At 34.8% G+C, this 23,511-nt stretch overlaps 1 protein-coding gene across 8 annotated transcripts in view; it reads left to right on the forward strand.

Annotated features, from left to right (window-relative positions):
• DRAM2 (DNA damage regulated autophagy modulator 2) overlaps nucleotides 1-4,314 on the forward strand; it is a 28,054-nt gene extending 23,740 nt beyond the window's left edge. For 7 of the 8 annotated variants that reach the window (XM_014780039.2, XM_087445712.1, XM_087445728.1 and 4 more), the window contains 4 exons: nucleotides 26-203; nucleotides 1,269-1,351; nucleotides 2,753-2,845; nucleotides 3,373-4,314. In XM_014780039.2, the coding sequence (XP_014635525.1) occupies nucleotides 26-203; nucleotides 1,269-1,351; nucleotides 2,753-2,845; nucleotides 3,373-3,480 (462 nt within the window). In that variant the 3' untranslated portion in view covers nucleotides 3,481-4,314. The remainder of the gene's footprint in view (nucleotides 1-25; nucleotides 204-1,268; nucleotides 1,352-2,752; nucleotides 2,846-3,372) is intronic. The other variant, XM_087445738.1, reaches the window with a different exon arrangement.
• Nucleotides 4,315-23,511: the final 19,197 nt, after the last annotated feature.

A 23,511-nucleotide genomic window follows, 5' to 3' on the forward strand; every position in this document is an offset into this window, starting at 1 on the left:
CTTATTTCTTCTTTCTACCTCTCAGAAAACAACGTTTTTTGCTGTACATGTATGTGGAGCTGTGCTCACCTTTGGTATGGGCTCATTATATATGTTTGTTCAGACCATCCTTTCCTACCAAATGCAGCCCAAATTTCATGGCAAACAAGTCTTCTGGATCAGACTGCTGCTGGTTATCTGGTGTGGAGTAAGTGCATTTAGCAGTATCCTTTGCTATAAATTGTGGCTACACTTAGAAGGGAATTGAATAACAAAATTTAAGTGAACAGTGTTGGCATATTGTAAGTAGGCCTTTCGTGAGTGAGATTCTTGGGTTAGTAACCCTAAATTAAAAGATTTGAAACATGAAATACAAATTTTGTGTAGGACCTCAGTAACTGAGCTAGGAACAAAGATAATGTTTGGCTTGATCATACAATAGTCCCCCCCTTATCCGTGGTTTCACTTTCTGTGCTTTCAGTTACCTGCTGTAACCATAGTCTGAAAATATTAAATGGAAAATTCCAGAAATAAACAATTCATAAGTTTTAAATTGCATGCCATTCTGACTAGCATGATGAAATCTTGAGTATTGTGCTCCCTCCCGCCTGGGACGTGAATCATCCCTTTGTCGAGCATATCCACACTGTATACGCTACCCACTCCTTAGTAACTTAGTAGCCATCTCGGTTATCAGATAGACTGTCTAGGTATCACAGTGCTTGTGTTAAAGGAACCCTCATTTTACTGAATAATGGCCCCAAAGTGCAGGAGTAGTGATGCTAGCAATTCAGATATACCAAAGAGAAGTTATTATTGTTAATCTCTTACTGTGCCTAATTTATAAATTAAACTTTATCATAGGTATGTATGTATAGGAAAAAAACATAGTATATATAGGGTTCAGTACTATCTGTGGTTTCAGGTATCCGCTAGGGGTCTTGGAACGTATCTTCCTTGGATAAGGGGGGGATTACTGTACTCACTTCAAAGATATGAAGGATGAGTTAATGCCTTCCCTGAGAACAATTATGTAGCAGAGGCTTATGATACAGCTGCTAGTTTACTGAGCAAAGAGGGATTAACCATATGAACCATTTCATAGTAATGCTCTGGGCACGTTTTAAATTCTACTACTGCCTTGTAACAGGAAATCTTTAAGAAAGTGGATATGGACCTTGGGAACAAATGTATGAGTAATTTTTTTGGACCTTTAAAGTGACTTTTGTTTTGAATCTAATTTAAACAGGTCTTCTCTGAGATTCTTCCTTGACTTACTTTTTCTATAGTGCTGACTTGCTCATCACTTTTGTACCATGGCACTTTTGGCACTGATATAGTAGAAAAACTCCATTGGAACCCAAAGGACAAAGTAAGAACTTAGAGTATCTAAAACTTAGTTTTATATTACAGATGACTATTTTGGTTGATTTTCATATGTTTTTCATTTCATCACTGAAATTAAGGTTTTTTGGTAATCAGTTGTATATTAGGATTATTTTCTCTATATGATAGAGTTTATGTAGAACTATACATATTCTCCTATCACCTGTGACCTGTGGACATTTTCAAGACATGAAGAGAATTAGGATGGCAAAGAGTTTTCTCAGAAATTGACTACTCTAAATATGAATATAGCATACAATATACCCAACTGAGATCTTTTATTATTAGAATACTTGTTGTCTAAATTAAAACGATGTCTTCCTCCACTTTTTGTTATCTGGAAGTTTATTATTTTAGATTCTGCATTCAGGTTCTGATATGGATCTCTGAATGGAGACAGCATCTTTGATCCTGAGGAAAAAAGAGGAGGAGCATATACTAAATAGAAAATAAAATGAGTTCATCTGTTCTCACAAAACATTTGGTGACATTTTATTTTAAATTATTTTTAAAGAATCAGCTGTGGCTTGGACATGTTTGTGAGAATAAATGACTGAAATAATTTACCTGATTCTCCTAATTATAATCCATATATTATTTAAGGCTCCAAAAATAACACTAAGTTTAGTATGAGCGTTGTTTACTTAAAGTTTTTTTAGTGGCATTTTATGCATCTTATGGCTTTGGGAAAGGCAGTAACTTCTTGATTATAGAGTTCTCCTATTCTGTCTTAGTTATTCAAATGGAAATTTTGTTTGCTCTAGATGAAAGTAGCCAGCCATGGTGGTCTAATGATTAAGATTTGATGCTCTCACTACCACAGCCCAGGTTCGTTTCCAGGTCAGGGAACCACCCAACCACCCATCTACTGGTTGTCATACTGTGGTGGCTGCAAGTTGCTGTGATGCTGAAAGCTATGCCAGCGGTATTTCAAATACCAGCGGGGTCACCCATGGTGGACAGGTTTCAGTGGACCTTCCAGACTAAGACAGACTAGGAAGAAGGACCTGGCCACCCACTTCTGAAAAAACTGGCCATGAAAACCTAAGAATAGCAACAGAACATTGTCTGATATAGCACTGGAAGGTGAGAGGATAGTGCAAAAAGACTGAGCATCATTCCACTCTGCTGTACCCAGGGTTGCTAGGAGTCGGAATCAACTGGACGGCTCTAACAAGAACAAAGATGAAACTACAATGGCTAGATCATTTAGGAAGACTTTCCTAATGTCTGCCTTTAATTCTTCAGATATGTTCAATAAATCAAGGGTTGATTTTCAGAAGGCAGGTTGGTTAATAAGAATTATAGGATTTTTATTTGAGAGAAATTATGGATCATTTGAATGAAACTTTACAGAACTATTCTTTTTTTTGCATTGTCACTCAAGGGTTATGTGCTTCATGTGATCACTACTGCAGCAGAATGGTCTATGTCATTTTCCTTCTTTGGTTTTTTCCTGACTTATATCCGTGATTTTCAGGTAAGAAAAGACAGAATTAGATGTATGCAGTCAGACTTCCTTCAGATGGAGTAACAGAACTTCCTTTGGCAAGTCTCCAGCGTTTTTAAAAAATTAACTTCATAAGCAGTGATGCCAAAAGTATAACTTCTCAGGTGAACTGTTCTGTGTATGGAGAAGTAGTGTATTGCTAGTGAGGTTCAGCTTTGAAAATAGGGTCGTAAAACAATAAAATTTGCAGAAATTCTTTTGCAGAATTTTCATCAATTCTGTCTGCGTTTACGTAGGCCATCCTCAACATTTAGTTTTACTGATTATTCATAGAAACCAAAGAAAAACGAGAAACTTCTGAGTAGCGAAGCTTGGTTTTCCCAGCTCTATTGGTACTACAGATGATAGCTTTGGCTGTATAATAGCTGTCTCACTCCTGTTACTCATTAGAATTGATTTACATTCCTAATCACAAAAAATAGTCTACAGAACATATTGAAGACATGATATGTCTTTAAGGAGCAAACTTCTAAATGTAATTTTCTTTTCTGTTCCAGAAAATTTCTTTACGGGTGGAAGCCAATTTACAGGGACTAACCCTCTATGACACTGCTCCTTGCCCTGTTAACAATGAACGAACACGGCTACTTTCCAGAGATTTATGATGAAAGGATAAACTATTTCTGTGATGATTATGATTCTCAGGGATTGGGAAAATGTTCTTCAAAGTTACTTATTCTGCTTTGAAATTTTCAACCAATTAATCAAGACTGACAGCGACATTGAAGAATACTGATAATCAAGAGACATGAGTTAAGCCATTTGATACGTTATTTTAAAAGATATCATCAAGAGGATCACGTAAAAACATTTATGCCTATACTTTTTTTACCCCAGAAAATAAAACCAAAGGACTACAGCATTGTAGATTTTTTCTACTTGATTTAAGAGAAACAACCAGAAGTGCACCAAGCAGTCTGCAAAACCCAGCTGTTCACACCTTGTAAATCAATGTAAAGCGTGTTTTGTTTGGAGCACTTTTATGAGAAACATTTTCCACAACCTCAAATAATCAGCATATCTCAGCAGCTCCTTTAGAATAGGGTTTTGAAGTAATAGTTTTACAAGATTAATATATTTCTTATAGTCTTTATAAAATCTGTTTCTTCTGGAATCTGTCTATAGAGGGAAGCAGACCTGAATTCATGGGAGTGGTTTCGTTGCTTAACCTTTGCACAAAAGATTCTAAAGGTATTAATTTGATTCCTGCCACAAGGCCAGATAATATGCTAACTGGTCTATTATACATGCTTGCAATCATTTCATCAAGCTTATTCTCTGTGATTTTAATCACTAATGAATAAGAGAAGTAGCTATAGGTAGATTTACTTCAATTGTGTTTTATATAAAATGAGGGTTAGTGTTCATACACAAGGCTGATAAGTTTGTGAATAACAGCAGATATGATTAATATCAAATAAAAGCCACCCTAATCTGCAGTCAAGAGGTTCACAGATTCTCATTTATAGCAAATTATAATTACTTATATAAGTAGCCTTAGATAGGCAAATATTGAGCTTTTTTAACAGGATGTGATCTTTGTAGAACCCAAATTCTAAAGGACAAAATAAGCAATCCAAAAAAACTAGGTTCAAAATAATTGTGATACATGCATCCACCAAAACAATTTTCTCTCTTTCTGGTCATACAAGTGATGGGATAGCTTCTACTTGGATCCCTATCTATGCAGATAAAGAATGGTTAACAGATCACAGATATTATTCAAAAGAAGAAAATCTTCAGCTAGAAGGTGCCCAGTGACAAACTGGTTTGCAAAAGAATCTTTGAAGAGGATTAACAAGGTTTATTTATTTATTTATTTGTTTATTTATTTATTTATGAGGAAGATCAGTTCTGAGCTAACATCTGATGCCAATCTTCCTCTTTTTGCTGAGGAAGATTGGCCCTGAGCTAACATCCATGCCCATCTTCCTCTATTTTATATGGGACGCCGCCACAGCATGGCTTGACAAGTGGTGCGTTGGTGCACGTCCGGTATCCGAACCTGTGAACCCCGGGCTGTCGCAGCGAAGCACGCACACTTAACTGCTTGCGCCACCGGGCCAGCCCCAGGTTTATTTTTTTTGGAAGAAGTGGTTCCATAGCCAGAATAAAAGATAGTGAAAACAAGTTTAAAGTGCAAGAGAGAGCAATTTAAGGGAAAATGGTTATATGGTGCAACCAGAGATCTCAATTGGGAATAAGTTGCTAGATATAGAACTCTGTAAATAATATTTCTGAAGACTGCTGGACTAATAAGACAGAAAAGGGAATAAAATACTGTTCTCTTCCCACCTGGCAGTGAACATGAGAGAGATTTCAATAAACATTGCTTGAAATCTGGCATCACTAGAAAAAAATTTGGATACAAACTATAAAAAAATTTTATCATGGCTCTGAAAGTCATGGTGCAACCACACCTGGGAAATAGCATCCAAGCATGATTGTTATACATCAAGGAAGCTGTAATTCAAGTTGTGAAAGACCAGAATATGGTGAGAGGGAAATTGATAGAATCAAAGGTCATAAGATTATAAATTGTGCTGGGAGGATGGCATAGTGAAGAACATGGACTTATATGTTCGTACTAGAATATTAGGCTTAGAGATTTATACTGACATTAAAGAAATTATTTGATGACAAAAATATTACTTTGATAGTATTTTAATTCCAATAAACTTTTACCCCAAGAAATAACACATGTTGAAAATATTAATAGATTCAAAAAGGGATTATAAATAAAGAGAAATTTTGAATTTGTGTTCATCTCTCACCTCAAGGCTAAAGTAATGGACGACAACCATACCCTCCTTCAAAATATGCCTTGCCTACACTCTCAGATACAGTAGCTTGGATGAATCGACAAGGCGTTTCTCTTTAATTCTATCAACATTTTTGTGTTGAATGTTTAGCTTTAAGAATATGAGGTTTTAAGGTAACAAAATTGGCAGATCCTGTGAACTGATAGTGAAAAATCTATTTCTTTTTTGTCCTGGGTACACAAAACTACATTTCCCACCCACTCTTTCAATTAAGTTTAGGCAAGAGATTGAATTTTAGCCAGTGAAACGTAAATGAAATGAATGTGTTTGCTGTTTTGATGTTAAGATTTTGAAAAACAGGAATGTTATTTCCCAATTTTTTCTCCTTCTACCCGTTGGATGTTGATGACAAGATCTTAGGAGATGGCAGAATTACATGGTAGAAGGAGCTGAACTAATCCACTTTTAATCAGCTTTTAGGAAATCAAATTAGAGATCTAGTGTAATTTAGGAACTCTATTTTTATTCATTCCAGTTACTAAGATTAAATTGTATATTTCTAGAATAGTGTCATATATTGTAAACACTCAAGGGATTTGTGAAAGAGAAAGACAGCTTTTATTATGTCTTCTGCAGTGTCCTGTCACACTCACTGTGAAATGAAGTTCAGTAAATATCAGCTTATTAGCATTCTTGTAAATTGTGATGTACGTCTTGCCTCTTTTCAACCAGCCAAAGTGCTGGTTTTAGAAAGAATGTACTAAGTTATTAGGAAGATAAGAATATAGCACAGACTGGAAACAAAGGAAAAATCTTTCTGAGGCATTATGAGTCTTAACATTGTAAGCAACTGTGTCCTCCAAAAGGCATGATAATTTGAAAGAGTTTACCTATTCAGAAAGCCTGAGTAGAGTATAAAGATAATACCTCAGAAATTATATGCAATTGGAATGTAGTGCAGAGAGAAATCCTCCATTGTTTGGAAAGCTGGCAGCTGAAAAGCACCAAGATTTCCCTACAATTTCACCAACGTTCAGTGATAAAGTGAATCAAACTAAACCAGGAACAAAGCTCATCACTTTGACTACAGATTAGATTAACTCAGCCTCCTACTCTGGGAGCCTGACAAAAGAATGGGCATGCCCTTTTCTGGAGGTAACTACTAGTTGTTTTTATAGAAAATATCCAACATACAGTAAGAAATTAACATGCAAAGGAGCCAAAAAATTTGAACCAGAGAGGAAACAGTCAATAGAACCAAACTCAGAGATTGTCCAGATGTTGCAATTATCAGAGGTAGATAGCTGATAAAAATGCTGAAGGAGCTAGTAAACAGGGTGGAAAACATGCATGAAGAGGTGGGGAATTTCAACAGAGACATGTAAACTTTGAAAAACACAAAAAAGAAAATTCTAGAAAATGATATGAGTTTACATAGAGGAAAGGATTGACAAACTTGGAGACAGGGCAACTGAAAGTATAAAAACTGAAAAAGAGAAAAAAGTAAAAAAGAGTATCTGAGTTTTGAAGGTAAAAATCAAGTGGTCTTACATCTTGTAATTGAGTTTCATAAGGCGAGCATAGAGAATGGTATGAAAAAAAGTTTGAAGAGATATTGACAAAACTTTTCCACAATTAATGAAAATTAACACAGAGAACAAAATCAAAACTAAGTTTTTGGAAATGGGTTAAATTGATAAACACCCAGCAAGACTAATATACGGGGTTGAATAGTATTCCTCAAAAAGTCATGTCCGTCCAGAACTTCAGAATGTGATCTTTTTTGGAAATCAGGTATTTGCAGATTTAATTAGTTATGACGAGTCATACTGGATTAGGATAAATCCAGTGACTGGTGTTCTTATAAGAAGGCCATGTAGAGATATGGAAACAGAGAAGAAGGCCACGTGAAGACGGAGGCAGAGATTGGAGTTATGCAGTCCTAAGCCAAAGAATGCCAAAGATTGCCAACAACCAGAAGCTAGTAAAAGACAAGAAAGGATCATCTCCTACAGCCTTCAGAGGGAGACTTGATTTTGGACTTCTGTCCTCCAGAAATATGAGAGAATGAATTTCTGTTATTTCAAGCCACACAGTTTATGGTAATTTGTTATGACAGCCTAGGAAACTAAAAAAGCTGATCAAGTAAAAAAGAGAAAACACAAATTACTAATGTCAGGAATGAAAGGGGGTCATTACTACATAGCCTATTGATGTTAATGATAATAAGAACATACTATAGACAACTTTATGCCAACAAATTCAACAACTCAGATGAAATGGACAAATGACTTTCAAAACATAACTTGTGAAAAGTGATGCAACAAGAAAAAATCTAAAAATAGCTCCCTATTTATTGAAGTATTGAATTTGTAATCACATGTCTTGCCAAAAAGAAAACTCCAAGCCCTGATGATGTCAGTGGTGAATTCTATCAAATATTTAAGTTAGAAATAATACTAAGTTCTACACAAACTCTTTAAAAAAATAGAGAGCTTTTCAACTTGTTTTATGAGGCCAGCGTAACCCCAGTAGCAAAACATGAAAAATATATTATGAGAAAAGAAAATTAAAGATTAGTATCAATCATGAATACAGATGCAAAAATACTTAACAAAATAGGAGGAAATAGAACTTAGCAATGAAAAAAAAAAATGATTTAGCATGAGCAAGAGGAGTTTATCCCAGCGGTGTAATTCACTGTATTAGCATAAAGGAGAAAAAGCAGATACAAAAAGAAAATTGATGACATTGAATACTCATATGATAAAAACTTCCAGCAAACCAGAAATAGAAGAGAATTCTATCACTTGATAAAGGGCATCTGTGAAAATCTAACAGTTAATATCACACTTAGTTGTTTAGTATTAAGTCCTTTTCCTCTAGGATTGGAAAGAAGGCAAGGATATCTGTTCTTGCCCCTTCTATTCAATATTGCAATAGAAGTTCTAGTCAGTACAATAAGGCAAGAAAAATGGAAAAAACAAAGATTAAGAAAAAAAGGGAAAATGTGTATTTACAAGAATCCTATGAAATTTCTAAAACTATTAATTTTTGACTAATAAGTGAATAGCAAGTTTACAGGATAGAGGTTCAATAATAATGATAACTTGCAATTCTATATTAATAAACACTTGAAAACTGAAATAATGTAATACTATCTACAATAGCATAAAACAGTCATATACCTAGGAACAAATCGAATGTCTTATGTATAAGACCTTTACGCTGAAAGCTACAAAATTTGCTGTGAAGAAGTTAAAAATACCTAAATAAATGGAAAGGTATGTCACATTCATATATTGGAAGACTCAGTATTGTTACGATGCCCAATCTCTACTTGATGATCTATGGATTTAATGTAACCCCTAAAAAAATTCCCACAGGATAGTTTGAAAAAATTGACAAGCTGATTCTAAAATTTGGAAATTAACAGCATCTGGAATAGCCAAAGCAATTTTGAAGAAATGAGAGGATTTAAACTATCTGATTTCCAGATATATTATAATGTTTCAATAAATAAGACAATGTAGTGTTGACGTTAGGATAGGCAAATACACCAGTGGAACATAATAGACTCCTACATTAGCCCATGCATACATAGTCAATTGATTTTTAACCAGAGTCAAGAAAATTCAGTGAGAAAAGGAAAGTCTTCAACAACTGGTGTTTTCACACCAGAATATCCAAATAGAAAACAGTGAACCTCAACCTTTACCTCAGTCCTATACACAAATTTTGAAGTGCCATCATAGACCTACAGGAAAAAGCCCAGACCATAAAGCTTCTAGATGAAAGCCTAGGAGGATATCTTTGTGATACTGGGGAAGGCAAAATTTTCTTAGGAACATAAAAGAAAAAATAATAGGAAAGACTTTTTCAAAATTTAAGATTTCTGTTTATCAAAAGGTACTCCTAAGAATCTGAATAGGCAAACCAGACTGGATGAACATATTCATAGTATGTATATTATACAAAGAACTTGTATGTAGAATTTATAAAGAACTTCAACCAATCAAAAATAATGAACCATCCAGTTTTTAAAACATGTGCAAAGTACTTGAACAGATACTTCACAAAGAAGATATATGAATGGGCAAATTGCACATGAAAAGATGCACAACATTAGAGTAGTGGAAATAAGCACCACAATGAGATACCACTACATACTTACTAGTATGGCTATAATAAAGAAGACTGACAACACCAAATGTTGATGAGAATATCAGAAACTGGACCTCTTGTGTTGCTAGTGAACCAGTTTGGAGAACGGTTTGGTGGTTTCTTCTAAAGTTAAACATATACCTACTCAGTGACCCTGCAAAATCTATGAATAGGAATTTACCTAAGAGAAATAAAAACATGTTCCTGACAAGACTATAACAAGAATCTTCCCAGCTGTCTTATTCAAAATAGTCCAAATGTGGCAATAACCATAATGACTATCAAGAAGAAAATGGATAAACAAGTTGAGGTATATTTATGCAATGTCTTACTGCTTCATAGTAAAATAAACTACAGATATGTTCAATGACATGGATGAATCAGAAAAACATTGTATTGAGCAAAAGAAGCCACACACAAACACAAATATATAATGTATGATTCTATTTGAAGCAAAAGAGCAGACAAAACTATGGTAATAGAAGTAAGAAGGTGATTGCTTTATGGGAAATGTTGACTGGAAAGGGGCATGAGGGATTGTAATGGGTTGAGTTGTGTCCCCCCCAAATTCATATGTTGAAGTCCTAATTCCTGGTACCTCAGTATGTGACAGTATTTGGAGATAGTATCTTTAAATAGATAATAAGTTAAACTAAGGTCATTAGGTTGGACCCTAATCCATTATGAGTGGTGTGCTTATAAGAAGAGGAAATTAGGACACAGATATACAGAGGGAAGGCCATATGAAGACACAGGGGGAAGATGGCCATCTAATAGGCAAAGAGAGAGGCCTCAGAAGAAACCAGCCCTGCCAAGACCTTGATCTCAGACTTCTAGTATCCAGTATTTTGAAAACAAATTTGTTTAAACCATCTAGTCTGTGGTACTTTGTTATGGCACCCTAGCAAAATAATACAAAAATCTTACTGGGGATGATGCAAACATTCTTGATCTTGAAATGGATGTGTGTGACAGGTATATACAATTGTGAACTTAAACTGAACACAAGATCTATACTTTATTCAAGTAAGAAGATAAAAGAAGAAAATAGAAAAACAGTAGAACAAATAAAACAATTAGCTGATACTTTGAGGAAAAATCAGTAACATAGATAAACATTTAGTTAACCTCATTTAAAAAAATATGAAAACACAAATGTACAAAATGAGAACTATCAATGAGAAATAATTGAAAAAGCAAAAATTTTAAATAATAAGACTACTTTGCCTGGATTTATAGAAATCTGATATTTTCAACAAAATGTCAATTCTACTCAGAAAATATAATTTATCAAATTGATCTAACTTGCAATAGAAAATTTAAACCAACCAATTTCCATAGAATAGAGAACCTCAATATTATGTATGAATTGTTTGCTTTGATAGAAAAGCAAAATAACAAATTGTGCAAAAATTTGTTTAAAAAAGCAAAGTTTTGTGTGAAGTGTAATATAAAAATGAACTCTCCTGTATTAGTTTGCCAGGGCTGCCATAACAAAATACCACATATTGGGTGGCTTAAATGGCAGAAATTTATTTTCTTACAGTTTTGGAGGCTAGAAATCTATGATCAAAGTGTCAGCAGGTTTGATTTATTTTGAGGCCTTGATTCTAGGCTTCTTGCTGTGTCTTCGCACATGTCCTCTGTGCACATACCTGGTGTCTCCTAGTGTGTCCAAATTTTTCTTCTTATGAAGATAGCAGATTAGATTAGGGCCCACTCCGATGGCCTTATTCTAATTAAATCACCTCTTTAAAGGCCCTGTCTCCAAAAACAGTCACATTCTGAGGAAATGGGGATTAGGACTTCATTATATGAATTTTGGGGGTACACAATTTAGCCCATAACACTCCATCTTCTGGTCCCCCAAAATTCATGTTGTTCTCATATGCAAAATACTTTCAACCCACATCACAACAACCCAAATATCTTAACTCATTCCATCATCAACTCTAAGTCCCAAATCTCATCTAAGTCATGTGGGCAAGACTCAATGTCTGATTCATCCTGAAGCAAAATTCCTCTCCAGCTGTGAAACCAGATAAGTTATCTGCTTCCCAAATACAATGGTGGAACGGAAGTTGGATAGACATCCTATTCCAAAAGGGAGAAATCAGAAGATGGGAGTCATGGGTCCCAAGTGAATCCTGTTAGCAGGTAATATTCCATTAGATTTTAAGACTAAAGAATAATCTTTGGCTTAGTGCTTTCTCTTTCAGGCCCATTTGGGTGGTAGCCCACCTTCTTAACCTGCTGGGGTGGTAGTGTTGCCCCTGAGGCCCTGGGTGACAGCCTTGCCCCTGCAGCCCTGGGCAGCAGTCTGGCCTGCTGAAACCCAGGAGGTGGCTCTGCACTCTGGAACCAGAGAGCAAACAGTCTTGACCCATGGGCCTGTGCCCTTTGACCCCATGGTGGCAGTGGCAGCCCTGCTGATCTCTGAGTTACCTTCAGGGTCATTCTTTCCTTTTCTTGAGAGAGAAAACATATTCACGGATGGATAGCTTTGTTGTCCAACTCTGTAGTATCTGAGAATTCTGATAGCCTCCCTTCCTTTTGTCCCATCTCTGTCTCATTCAGTCCAAGTTAGCAATGTTTCTGCTGGTATAACCCCATCTTTATTACTGGCTTCCACTGAGACAGCTAATTGGATCCGCGAGTAATACCCAGTCTTAGTCCATTCAGGCTGCTGTAGCAATACCATATGTAGGGTGGTTTATAAATAATGCATTTATTTCTCATGGTTCTGGAGTCTGGGACATCCAAAATCAAAGTGCCAGCAGTTTTGGTGTCTGGTGAGGACCCTCTTCCTGGTAAATAGATGACTTTTTGCTGTGTCCTTACATGGAGGAAGGCGGAAGGGAGCTCTCTGGGGTGTCCTTTTGAGAACAGCACTAATACCATTATGAGGGCTCCACCCACATGACCTAATCACCTCCCAAAACCCTACCTCCAAATACCATCATATTAGGAATTAGGTTTCAACATGTATTTTTGGGGGGCACAAACATTTAGTCTGTAGTACACCTGTAATCTCTTTATCAAATGATTGTCAAGCCACACTCTTAGTGTTCTCTTAAAACATAGTTTCTTGTTTTTTGCAATACAGATAGGCTGAGAATATTCCAAATCATCAAATTCTGGTTACTTTTTGCTTAACAACTCCGATTTATTTCTCTCCTCTCACATTTTACCATAAGCAGTAAGGAGGAACCAGGCCACTTCAACACTTTGGTTAGAAATCTCCTCAGCTAAATATCCAAGTTCATCGCTTACAAATTCTGTCTTCCGCAAAACACTAGAAAACAATTCTGCCAAGTTTTTTGTCACTTTATAACACTTTTGTCACCTTTCCTCCAGTGTACAATGACACATTTTTCATTTCTGTCAGAGATCCCCCCCCCAGAAGCACCTTTAATGTCTGTATATCTACCAACAATATCTTCAAAGCAATCTAGGCTTTTCCTAACACGCATCTCAAAACCCTTCCAGCCTTTACTCATTAATTAGTTCTAAAGCCACATTTTGTTTAGATATTTGTTATAGCAATACTCTACTTCTTGGTACTAAAATCTGTATTAGTTTTTTAGGAGTGCCATAACAGAATACCACACACTGAAATCACAAAATATTTTCTTTGACCACAATTGGATGATGTTAGAAATTAATAACAGAAGGAAAACTGGGAAATTCACAAATTTGTGGAAGTTACACAGCATAATCTTTTTTTTTTATAATTTTATTTATTTATTTTTTCCCCCAAAGCCCCAGTAGATAGTTGTATGTCATAGCTGCACATCCTTCTAGTTGCTGTATGTGGGACACGGCCTCAGTACGGCCAGACAAGCGGTGCGTCGGTGTGCGCCCGGGATCCGAACCTGGGGCCGCCAGCAGCAGAGCGCGTGCACTTAACCGCCAAGCCACGGGGCCGGCCCCGACACAGCATAATCTTTAAAAAAAAAAATAGATCAAAGAAGAAATTGAAACTGAGCAAGAAGAGGTTAAAAAATCTTCCCTGGGCTAGAAGAAGAGAGAAAAACTTTGAGGTAAGCTTTGCTAACTGCAGCTGTGCATATTCAGCATAATCAACTGTTGTTTCAAACTAACCAGGTCTTTCTGTCCCTCCTTAGTATATGAGTGAGCTGTCTTTCCCAGGAAATCAAGGTCCAGATATCAAGATTCAGCCTCACAAGGCCAAATGCAGGGTGATGATGAAAACTAACCAGAAAAGTCCAGATAGTCAAGGGAAAGAAATTCAGTCTTCAAGGCCAAATGCAAGTTGGTGGGAAGGTGCCAGTCAGCAAGTCCACATGCTCCCTCTCCCCTACCTAAAACCCCAGCACATGCTCTCCCTCACAACCTTTAAAATGCCTTGCCTCTCATCTTTCAGGGAGAAGGGACAAATTTGAGAGCTCTTGTCTCCGGGCTGATGTCACCTGAAATAAAAACTCTTTCCTTGCCATAAGCCTGGCATTCCAGTTTTTATTTGGCCCCTCTTGTGTGGCAGGTAAAGGACCTGGGTATGTATCTGGTAACAAAATTACAAGGGAAATTATAAAATACTTAGAGATGAGTGAAAACAAAACAAAACAAAAACATACCAAAACTTATATGACAGAGAAAAAAAGTGCTAAGTGGGAAATTTATAGCTACAAATGTTTACATTATTACAACGACCTAACTTTACAATTTAAAGAACTACAAAAAAAAACAATGTAGACCCCAAACTAGCAAAAAAAATAAGAAAGCAAATAATAATGATTAGAGCAGAGATTAACAACACAGAGAACAGAAAACCAACAGAGAAAATCAATGAAACAAAAAGTTGGTTCCCTGGAAAGATCAACAAAATTGACAAACCTTTAGCTAGATGGACTAAAAAAAAGAAGATTCAAATTACTAAAATCAGAAACGAAAGTGGGATATTACTACTGATTCTACAGAAATAGAAAGGATTATAAGAGAGTACTATGAACACTTGTATGCCAACAAATTGGATAACCTATATGAAATGGATAAATTTCGAGAAACATAAAACCTACAAAGACCAAATCATGAAGAAATAGAAAATCTGAACAGACTGAAAAATAGTAAGGACATTGAATCACTAATCAAAAATCTCCCAACAAAGAAAAACCCTGGACCAGATGGTTTCATTGGTGAATCTACTAAACATTTAAAGAACAACTAATACCATTCCTTCTCAGACTTTTCCAAAAATTGAAGAGGAGGATATATTTCCTGACTTATTCTATGGGGCCAGCATTACCCTTATACCAAAGAAAAAGACATTACAAGAAAACTACAGACCAATATCCCTTATGAACATTGATGCAAAAATCCTTAACAAAGCACTAGGAAACAGAATTTGACAGCATTTTTAAAGGATTAGACACCGTGAGCAAGTGGAATTTATTCCTGAATGCAAGGAAGGTTCAACATATGAAAATTGATCAATGTAATCACGTCAACAGAATAAAAGGGGAAAAAATCCCACATGATCATCTCAATTGATGCAGAAAAAGCACTTGACAAAATTCAACACCCTTTCATGAAAAAATTTCATGAAAAATTCCTAGGTTAAAAAAACCTAGGAATATAAGGAAACTACCTTAACATAATAAAAGCCATATACGAAAAACCTACAGTGAGCATTATACTCAATGGTGAAAGACTGAAAACATTTCCTCTGAGATCAGGAAGAAGGCAAGGATGCGTGTTTTCAACACTTCTATTCAACATAGTACTGGAAGTTCTAGCCAAAGAAATTAGGCAAGAAAAAGAAATAAAAGTCATCCAAATTGGAAAGCAAGAAGTAAAATAATATGTTTGCACATGATATGATCTAATATATAGAAAGCCTTAAAGATTCCACAAAAGAACTTAGAACTAATAAAAGAATTTAGCAAAGCAGCAAGATACATACTCAACATATGAAAATCAGTTGCATTTTTATACACCAACAGTGAACAATCTGAAAAGGAAATTACAGAAACAATTCCATGTGCAATAGCATCAAAAAGAAGAAAATACATAAGAATTAACTTAGCCAAGGAGGTGAAAGACTTGTACAGTGAAAACTATAAAACATTGCTGAAAGCAATGAAAGGAAACATCAATAAATGGAAACACATTCTATTTTCATGATTGGATGACTTTAATATTGTTCAAATGTCATTACTACTCAAAGCAATCTACAGATTCAGTGTAATCCCTAACAAAATTCTAATGACTTTTTTTTTTTTTGCACAAATAGAAAAACCTATCCTAAAATTCATGTAGAATTCCAAGGGACCCTGAATAGCCAAAAGAATCCTGAAAAATAAGAACAAAGCTGGAGAATTCATACTTCCTGATTTTGAAACTTACTACAAAGCTACAGTAATCAAAACAATGTGGTGATGGCATAAAGACAGATCTATAGACCAATAGAATAGAATAGAGAGCCCAGAAATAAACCCTCAAATATAGGGTCAAATGATTTTTGCCAAGGGTGCCAAGACAATTCAATGGGGAAAGGTCAGTCTTTTCAACAAATGGTGATAGAAAAACAATATCCACTGCAAAAGAAAAAAGGTAGACCCTTTCCTAACACCATACACAAAAATTCAAATGTATCAAGGACCTAAATGTAAGACCTAAATCTAAATTTTTAGAAGAAAACAGGACAAAAGCTTCACAGCATTGGATTTGGCAATGATTTTTGGGATATGACACCAAAGACAGAGGTATCAAAAGAAAAAATAGACAAGTTAGACTTCTTGAAGATTAAAAAAATTGGTGCATCAAAATACACTATGAACAGAGTAAAAAGACAACCCACATCATGTTGGAAAATATTTGCAAATTGTTTATCTGATAAGGGATTAATATCCAGAATATAGAGAGAACTCCTAAAACTCAACAACAAAAAACCAAATAGCTACATTTAAAAATGGGCAGAACAGGAATAGACTTAGCTCCAAAGGAGATATATGAATAGTCAATAAACACGTGAAAAAAATGCTCAACAGTACTAATCATAGGGAAATGCAAATCAAAACTACAATGAGAGCTAGTCCTGATGGCCTAGTGGTTAAAATTTGGCGCTCACCATTTTGGCAGCCCGAGTTCACTTCCCAGTCATGGAACCACACCACCCATCTGTCAGTTGCCATGCTGTGGCAGTGGCTTGAATAGAATAACTAGAAGAACTTACAACTAGGATATACAACAATGCACTGGGGCTTCGAGGAGGGAAAAAAAAAAAGGAAGAAGATTGGCAACAAATGTTAGCTCAGGGTGAATCTTTCCCTGCAAAAGGAAAAAAAAAAAAAAAAAACAAACTACCATGAGATACCACCTCATACCCATTATGGTGGCTACTATCAAAAATACAGAAAACAGCAAGTGCTGATGAGGATGTGGAGAAATTGGGACCCATGTCATTGCACGATTGAAATGAAATAAATGAAATCTTGACATTTGCAAAAACATGGGTGGACCTTGAGGGTATTATGCTAAGTGAAATAAGTCAGACAGAGAAAGACAGATACCACATGATTTTATTTATATGTAGAATCTAAGAAACAAATAAAACAAAACCAGACTCGTAGATAGAACAGATTGGTGGTTGCCAGAGGGGAGGGAGGTAGAGGGTGAGCCAAAATGGGTGAAGGGGATTAAGAAGTACAAGTATCCAGTTATAAATAAGTCTTGGGGAGGTAATGTACAGCATGGAGAATATAGTTAATAATACTGTATTAATTTTGTAAGGTAACAGATGGTAACTAGACTTATTGTGGTGACCATTTCAGAATGTATGCAAATGTCAAACCGCTTTGTTGTATACCTGAAACTAATATAATACTGTATATTAATTATACCTCAATAAAAAATGAATAATTAAGAGCTAATGAATGAGAAAAATGGAATAATAAAAATTATTTAAGCCAAAAGGAGGGAAGGGGGCTGAAAAATTAACAGTATAAATGAGATAAATACAGAATATATCTATAATTCATAGATTTAAATGCAAATACAATGATAATTATAAATATGAATGATAAATTCTTTAAGTAAAAGGCGAACACTGCTACAACTCAGAAAGGCAAAATAACATGATAAAAATCAGCAGACATTTTCATTTTTATTGAGATATAATTTACATATAACATTAAGTTTAAAGTATACATGTTGATTTGATACATTTATATATTGCAATATGCGTATCACCTTAGCATTAGCTAACACCTCTTTCACATCACATAAGAAATCTTCAGTGTGGTGAGAACAATTAAGATTTAGTGTCTTAGCAACTTTGAAGTTTATAATACAGTATTGTTGACTATAATCACTACACCATGCATTAGATTTCCAGAACTTATCTACTACTTTCAAGTTTGTACCCTTAAACAACAGCTCTCCAATTCCCTCACCCTTAACCCCTGGTAACCAACATTCTATTCTCTTTTTACAAGTTCAGCTTTTTAAGATTCCTCATGTAAGTGATATGCAGTATTTGTCTTTCTCTGGTCTGACTTATCTCACCTAGCAGAATATCATCAAGGTCCATCCATATTGTTGCAAGTGGCAGGATTTTCTCCTTTCTCATGTCTGAATAGTATTCCATTGTGTGTATGTATATATATATATATATATATATATATACATACACATATATAAAATATGATATATGTATATATCATTTCATATCTTCTTCATCCATTCATCCATTGAGGGACACTTATGTTGTTTCCATATCATGGCTATTGTGAATAATGCTGCAATGAACGTAGGAGTACAGATATCTATTTGAGATACTGACTTCATTTTCTTTGGATATATACCCAGAAGTGGGATTGCTGGATCATATGGTCATTCTATTTGTTTTTTTGAGGAACATCTATCCTGTTTTCCATAGTGGCTGTAACAATTTATACTCCCACCAATAGTGCACTAGGGTTCCCTTTTCTTCACATTTTTACCCTGGTTATTTCTTGTTTTCTATACGATACTCATTCTAACAGGTGTGAGGTGGTATTTCATTGTATTTTTGATTTTTATTTTCCTGATGATCAGTGATGTTGAACATTTTTTCATATTGGCCATTTATATGTCTTCTTTGGAAAAATGTCTATTGAGTTATTCGGTCCATGTTTTGATCAGTTTTTTTTTTTTGTTATTGAGTTGTATGAATTCTTTATAATATTTTGGGTATTAAGCCCTTATCTGAAATACAGTTTGAAAATATTTTCTCTCGTTCTTTAGGTTTTCTTTTCATTTTGTTGATTGTTTCTTTTGCTGTGCAGCAGCTTTTGCGTTTGATGTAGTCCCACTTGTTTATTTTTGCTTTTGTTGACTGTGCTTTTGATGTAATATCCAAAAAATCATTGCCAAGACTAATGTCAATGATCTTCATTCCTATGTTTTCTTCTAAGAGTTTTACAGTATCAAGTCTTTTTTGTACATTTTTAATCCATTTCAAGTTAATTTTTGTGAGTGGTGTAAAATAGGTGTCCAATTTCATTTTTCTGCATGTGGTTATCCAGTTTTCCCAGCACCAATTTTGGAGAGACTACCATTTCCCAATTGAGTGTTTGTGGATCCATTGTTAAATATTAGTTTATCATATATGTGGGGGCTTATTTCTGGGCTCTCTATTCTCTTCCATTGGACTATGTGTCTATTTTTAGGTCAGTACCATACTATTTTAATTACTATAGCTTTGTACTATAGTTTGAAATCAGAGATTTTGATACCTCAAGGTTTTTTCTTTTTTTCTCAGGATTGCTTTGGATATTTGGGGTCTTTTGTGGTTCCATACAAACTTCAGGTTTTTTTTTTTCTATTTCTGTGAAAATTGCCATTAGAATTTTGATAGGGATTACATTGAATTTATACATGGTTTTCGGGGGTATGGACATTTTAACAACATTAATTCTTCCAATCTATGAACATGGGATGTTTCCATTTATTTGTGTTTTCTTCAATTTCTTTCATCAAAGTTTCTTGTTTTCATTGTACTGAATGTTCACTTCCTTGGTTAAATTTATTCCTAAGTATTTTACTTTCTTTCTATTGTGAATGGGATAGTTTTCTTTATTTCTTTTTCAGATATTTCATTGTGAGTATATAGAAACACAAATGATTTCAGCATGTTGATTTTATATCCTGCAACTTTCTGGAATTTATTAATTAGTCCCAACAGTTTTTTGGTTGATTCTTTATGATTTTCTATATAGAAAATCATATCTACAAATAATGATACTTTTACTTATTCCTTTCCAATTTGAATGTATTTTATTCCTTGATCTTTTCTAATTGCTCTAGCTAGAACTGCGAGTACTATGTTGAATAAAAGCGGTGAGAGTGGGCTCCCTTGTTTTGTTCCTGATCTTAGAGGAAAAGCTCTCATTCTTTTACCATTGAGTTGGATGTTAGCTGTGAGATTGTCATATATGGCCTTTATTTTGTTGAGGTATGTTTCTTCTTTACCTAACCAATTCAGGGTTCTTATCATGAAATAATGTATTCTCTCAAATGCTTTTTCTGCAAGTATTGAGATGATCATATGATTTTATATTATTAATGTGGTGTATCACATTAATTGATTTGCATATGTTGAACCATCTTTGTATCCCAGGGATAAATCCCACTTGGTCATGGTGTATGATCCTTTTAATATGTTGTTGAATTCAGTTTGCTAATATTTTGTTGAGAATTTTTGCGTCTATATTCATCAAGGATATTGGCCTGTAGTTTTCTTTTCTTTTAGTGTCCTTATCTGGCTTTGGTATCAGGGTAAGTTTTCTTTTTTTTGTAGTGTCCTTATCTGGCTTTGGTATCAGGGTAATGCTGGCCTTGTTTGGAAGTGATACCTCCTCTTCAATTTTTTGGAATAATTTGAGAAGGATTGGCATTAATTCTTCTATAAATATTTGATAGAATTCACCAGTGAAGCCATTTGGTCCTGGGCTTTTCATTATTGGGAGGTTTTTACTATTTATTCAATCTCCATTCCAGTTTGGGTCTGTTTAGATATTCTATTTCTTTATGATTTAATTTTGATAGGTTGAATGCTTCTAGGAATTTATTAATTTCTTTTATTTATTTATTAAAAATTTTTTTATTGAGGTAACATTGGTTTATAATATTATATAAATTTCAGGTGTACATTATTATATTTCTATTTCTGTTCACCACCCAAAGACTAGTTACCATCCATCACCATATACATGTGCCCACTCACCCCTTTCGCTCTCCTCCCTGCCCCCTTCTCCTCTGGTAACCACCAATCTAATCCCTGTATCTAGGTGTTTGTTTGTTGTTGTTTTTATCTTCTATTTATGAGTGAGATCATGCAGTATTTGACTTTCTCCCTCTGACTTATTTCACTTAGCATAATACCCTCCAGGTCCATCCATGTTGTCGCAAATGGCAAGATTTCATCTTCTTTTATGGCTGAGTAGTAGTCCATTGTATATACATACCACATCTTCTTTATCCATTCATCCCTGGATGGGCACTTAGATTGTCTCCAAGTCTTGGCTATTGTGAATAATGCCACAACGAGCATAGGGGTGCATATATCTTTACGCATTTGTATTTTCATGTTCTTTGGATAAATACCCAGCAGTGAAATAGCTGGATAGTATGGAAGATCTATTCTTAATTTTTTGATGAATCTCCATACTGTTTTCCATAGTGGCTGCACCAGTTTGCAATCCCACCAGCAGTGTATAAGAATTCCCTTTTCTCCACATACTCTCCAAAACTTGTTATTTCTTGTCTTGTTAATTATAGCCATTCTGACATCGTGCATTGATTTTCATTAGTGATAGTAGCCTGTAATTTTCTTTTTTTCTGTTGTCCTTGTCTGGTTTTAGTATCAGGGTGTTTTTTTGGCTTCGTAGAATGAGTTAGGAAGCATTCTCTCCTCTTCAATTTTTTGGAAGAGTTTGAGAAGGATAGGTATTAAGTCTTCTTTGAATGTTTGGTAGAATTCACCAGGGAAGCTGTCTGGTCCCGGACTTTTATTTTTTGGGAGGTTTTTGATTACTGTTTCAATCTCCTTACTAGTGATTTGTCTATTCAAATTCTCTATTTCTTCTTGTTTCAGTTTTGGAAGGTTGTGTGATTCTAAGAATTTATCCATTTCTTCTAGATTATCTAATTTGTTAGCATATAGTTTTTCATAGTATTCTCTTATAATCTTTTGTATTTCTCAAGTGTCTGTTATAATTTACCCTCTTTCTTTTCTGATTTTATTTATTTGAGCCTTCTCTCTTTTTTTCTTGGTGAGTCTAGTGAAAGTTTGTCAGTTTTGTTTATCTTTTCAAAGAACCAGCTCTTAGTTTCATTGATTTTTTCTATTTTTTTTTAGTCTCTATTCATTTATTTCTGCTCTGATTTTTATTATTTCCTTCCTTCTATTGATTTGGGGCTTTGTTTGTTCTTCTTTTTCCAGTTCCTTTAGGTGAACTGTTAGATTGTTTATTTGAAGTTTTTCTTGTTTGTTGAGGTAGGCATGTATTGCTATAAACTTTCCTCTTAGAACAACTTTTGCTGTATCCCATAAATTTTGGCATGTCGTATTGTCATTTTCATGTGTCTCCAGGTATTTTTTTTATTTCTCCTTTTATTTCTTCATTGATCCAGTTGTTGTTGAGTAGCATTTTACTTAATCTCCACATATTTTGGCTTTTCCATTTTTCTTCCTGTAGTTGATTTCTCATTTCATACCACTGTGATCAGAAAAGATGCTTTGTATTATTTCGGTCATCTTAAATTTATGGTGTCTTGTTTTGTGACCTAATATGTGATCTATCCTTGAGAATGTTCCATGTGCATTCAAAAAGAATATATATTCTGTGGTTTTTGGATGAATGTTCTGTATATATTTACTAAGTCCATCTGGTCTTATGTGTCATTTAAGGCCAGTGTTTCCTTATTGATCTTCTGTTTGATTGATCTATCCATTGGTGTAAGTGGAGAGTTAAAGTCCCCTATTATTATTGTCTTGCTGTCTATTTCTCCTTTTATGTCTGTTAATAATTGCTTTATATATTTAGGTGCTCCCATTTTGTGTGCATAGATATCTACAAGTGTTATATCCTCTTGTTGGATTGTTCCCTTTATCATTATGTAGTGCCCTTCTTTGTCTTTTGTTACAATTTTTGTTTTAAAGTCTATTTTGTTTGATATAAGTATTTCTACCTCAGCTCTTTCCATTGCAATTTGCATGGAGTATCTTTTTCCATGCCTTCACTTTCACTTTGTGAGTATCGTTAGGTCTGAAGTGTGTCTCTTGTATGTAGCATTAATATGGGTCTTGTTTTTTAAATCTAATTAGCCACACTATGTCTTTAGATTGGAGCATTTAGTCCATTGACGTTTAAAGTAGCTACTGATAAGTATGTACTTATTGCCATTTTGTTACTTTCTTCTGGGTGTTTTAGTATTTCTTCTCTGTTCCTTTCTTCTTTTCTTGCTCTCTTCCTTTGTGGTTTGATGGCTTTATTTAGTATTATGTTTGGGTTCTTTTCTCTTAACTTTTTGTGTATTTATTATAGGCACCTGGTTTGTGATTACCATGAGGTTCATATATAATAACCTACGTATATAGCGATCTATATTAAGTTGATGGTCTCTTAAGTTTGACCTCTTTCTAAAAGCTCTACTATTTTACTCCCCTCCTCCCACATATTATGTTCTTGATATCATGTTTAACCT

The sequence above is a fragment of the Ceratotherium simum genome, chromosome 2 (assembly GCF_057802395.1).
Source record: "Ceratotherium simum simum isolate JZ-2026a chromosome 2, ASM5780239v1, whole genome shotgun sequence".
NCBI classification, from domain to species: Eukaryota; Metazoa; Chordata; class Mammalia; order Perissodactyla; family Rhinocerotidae; genus Ceratotherium; species Ceratotherium simum.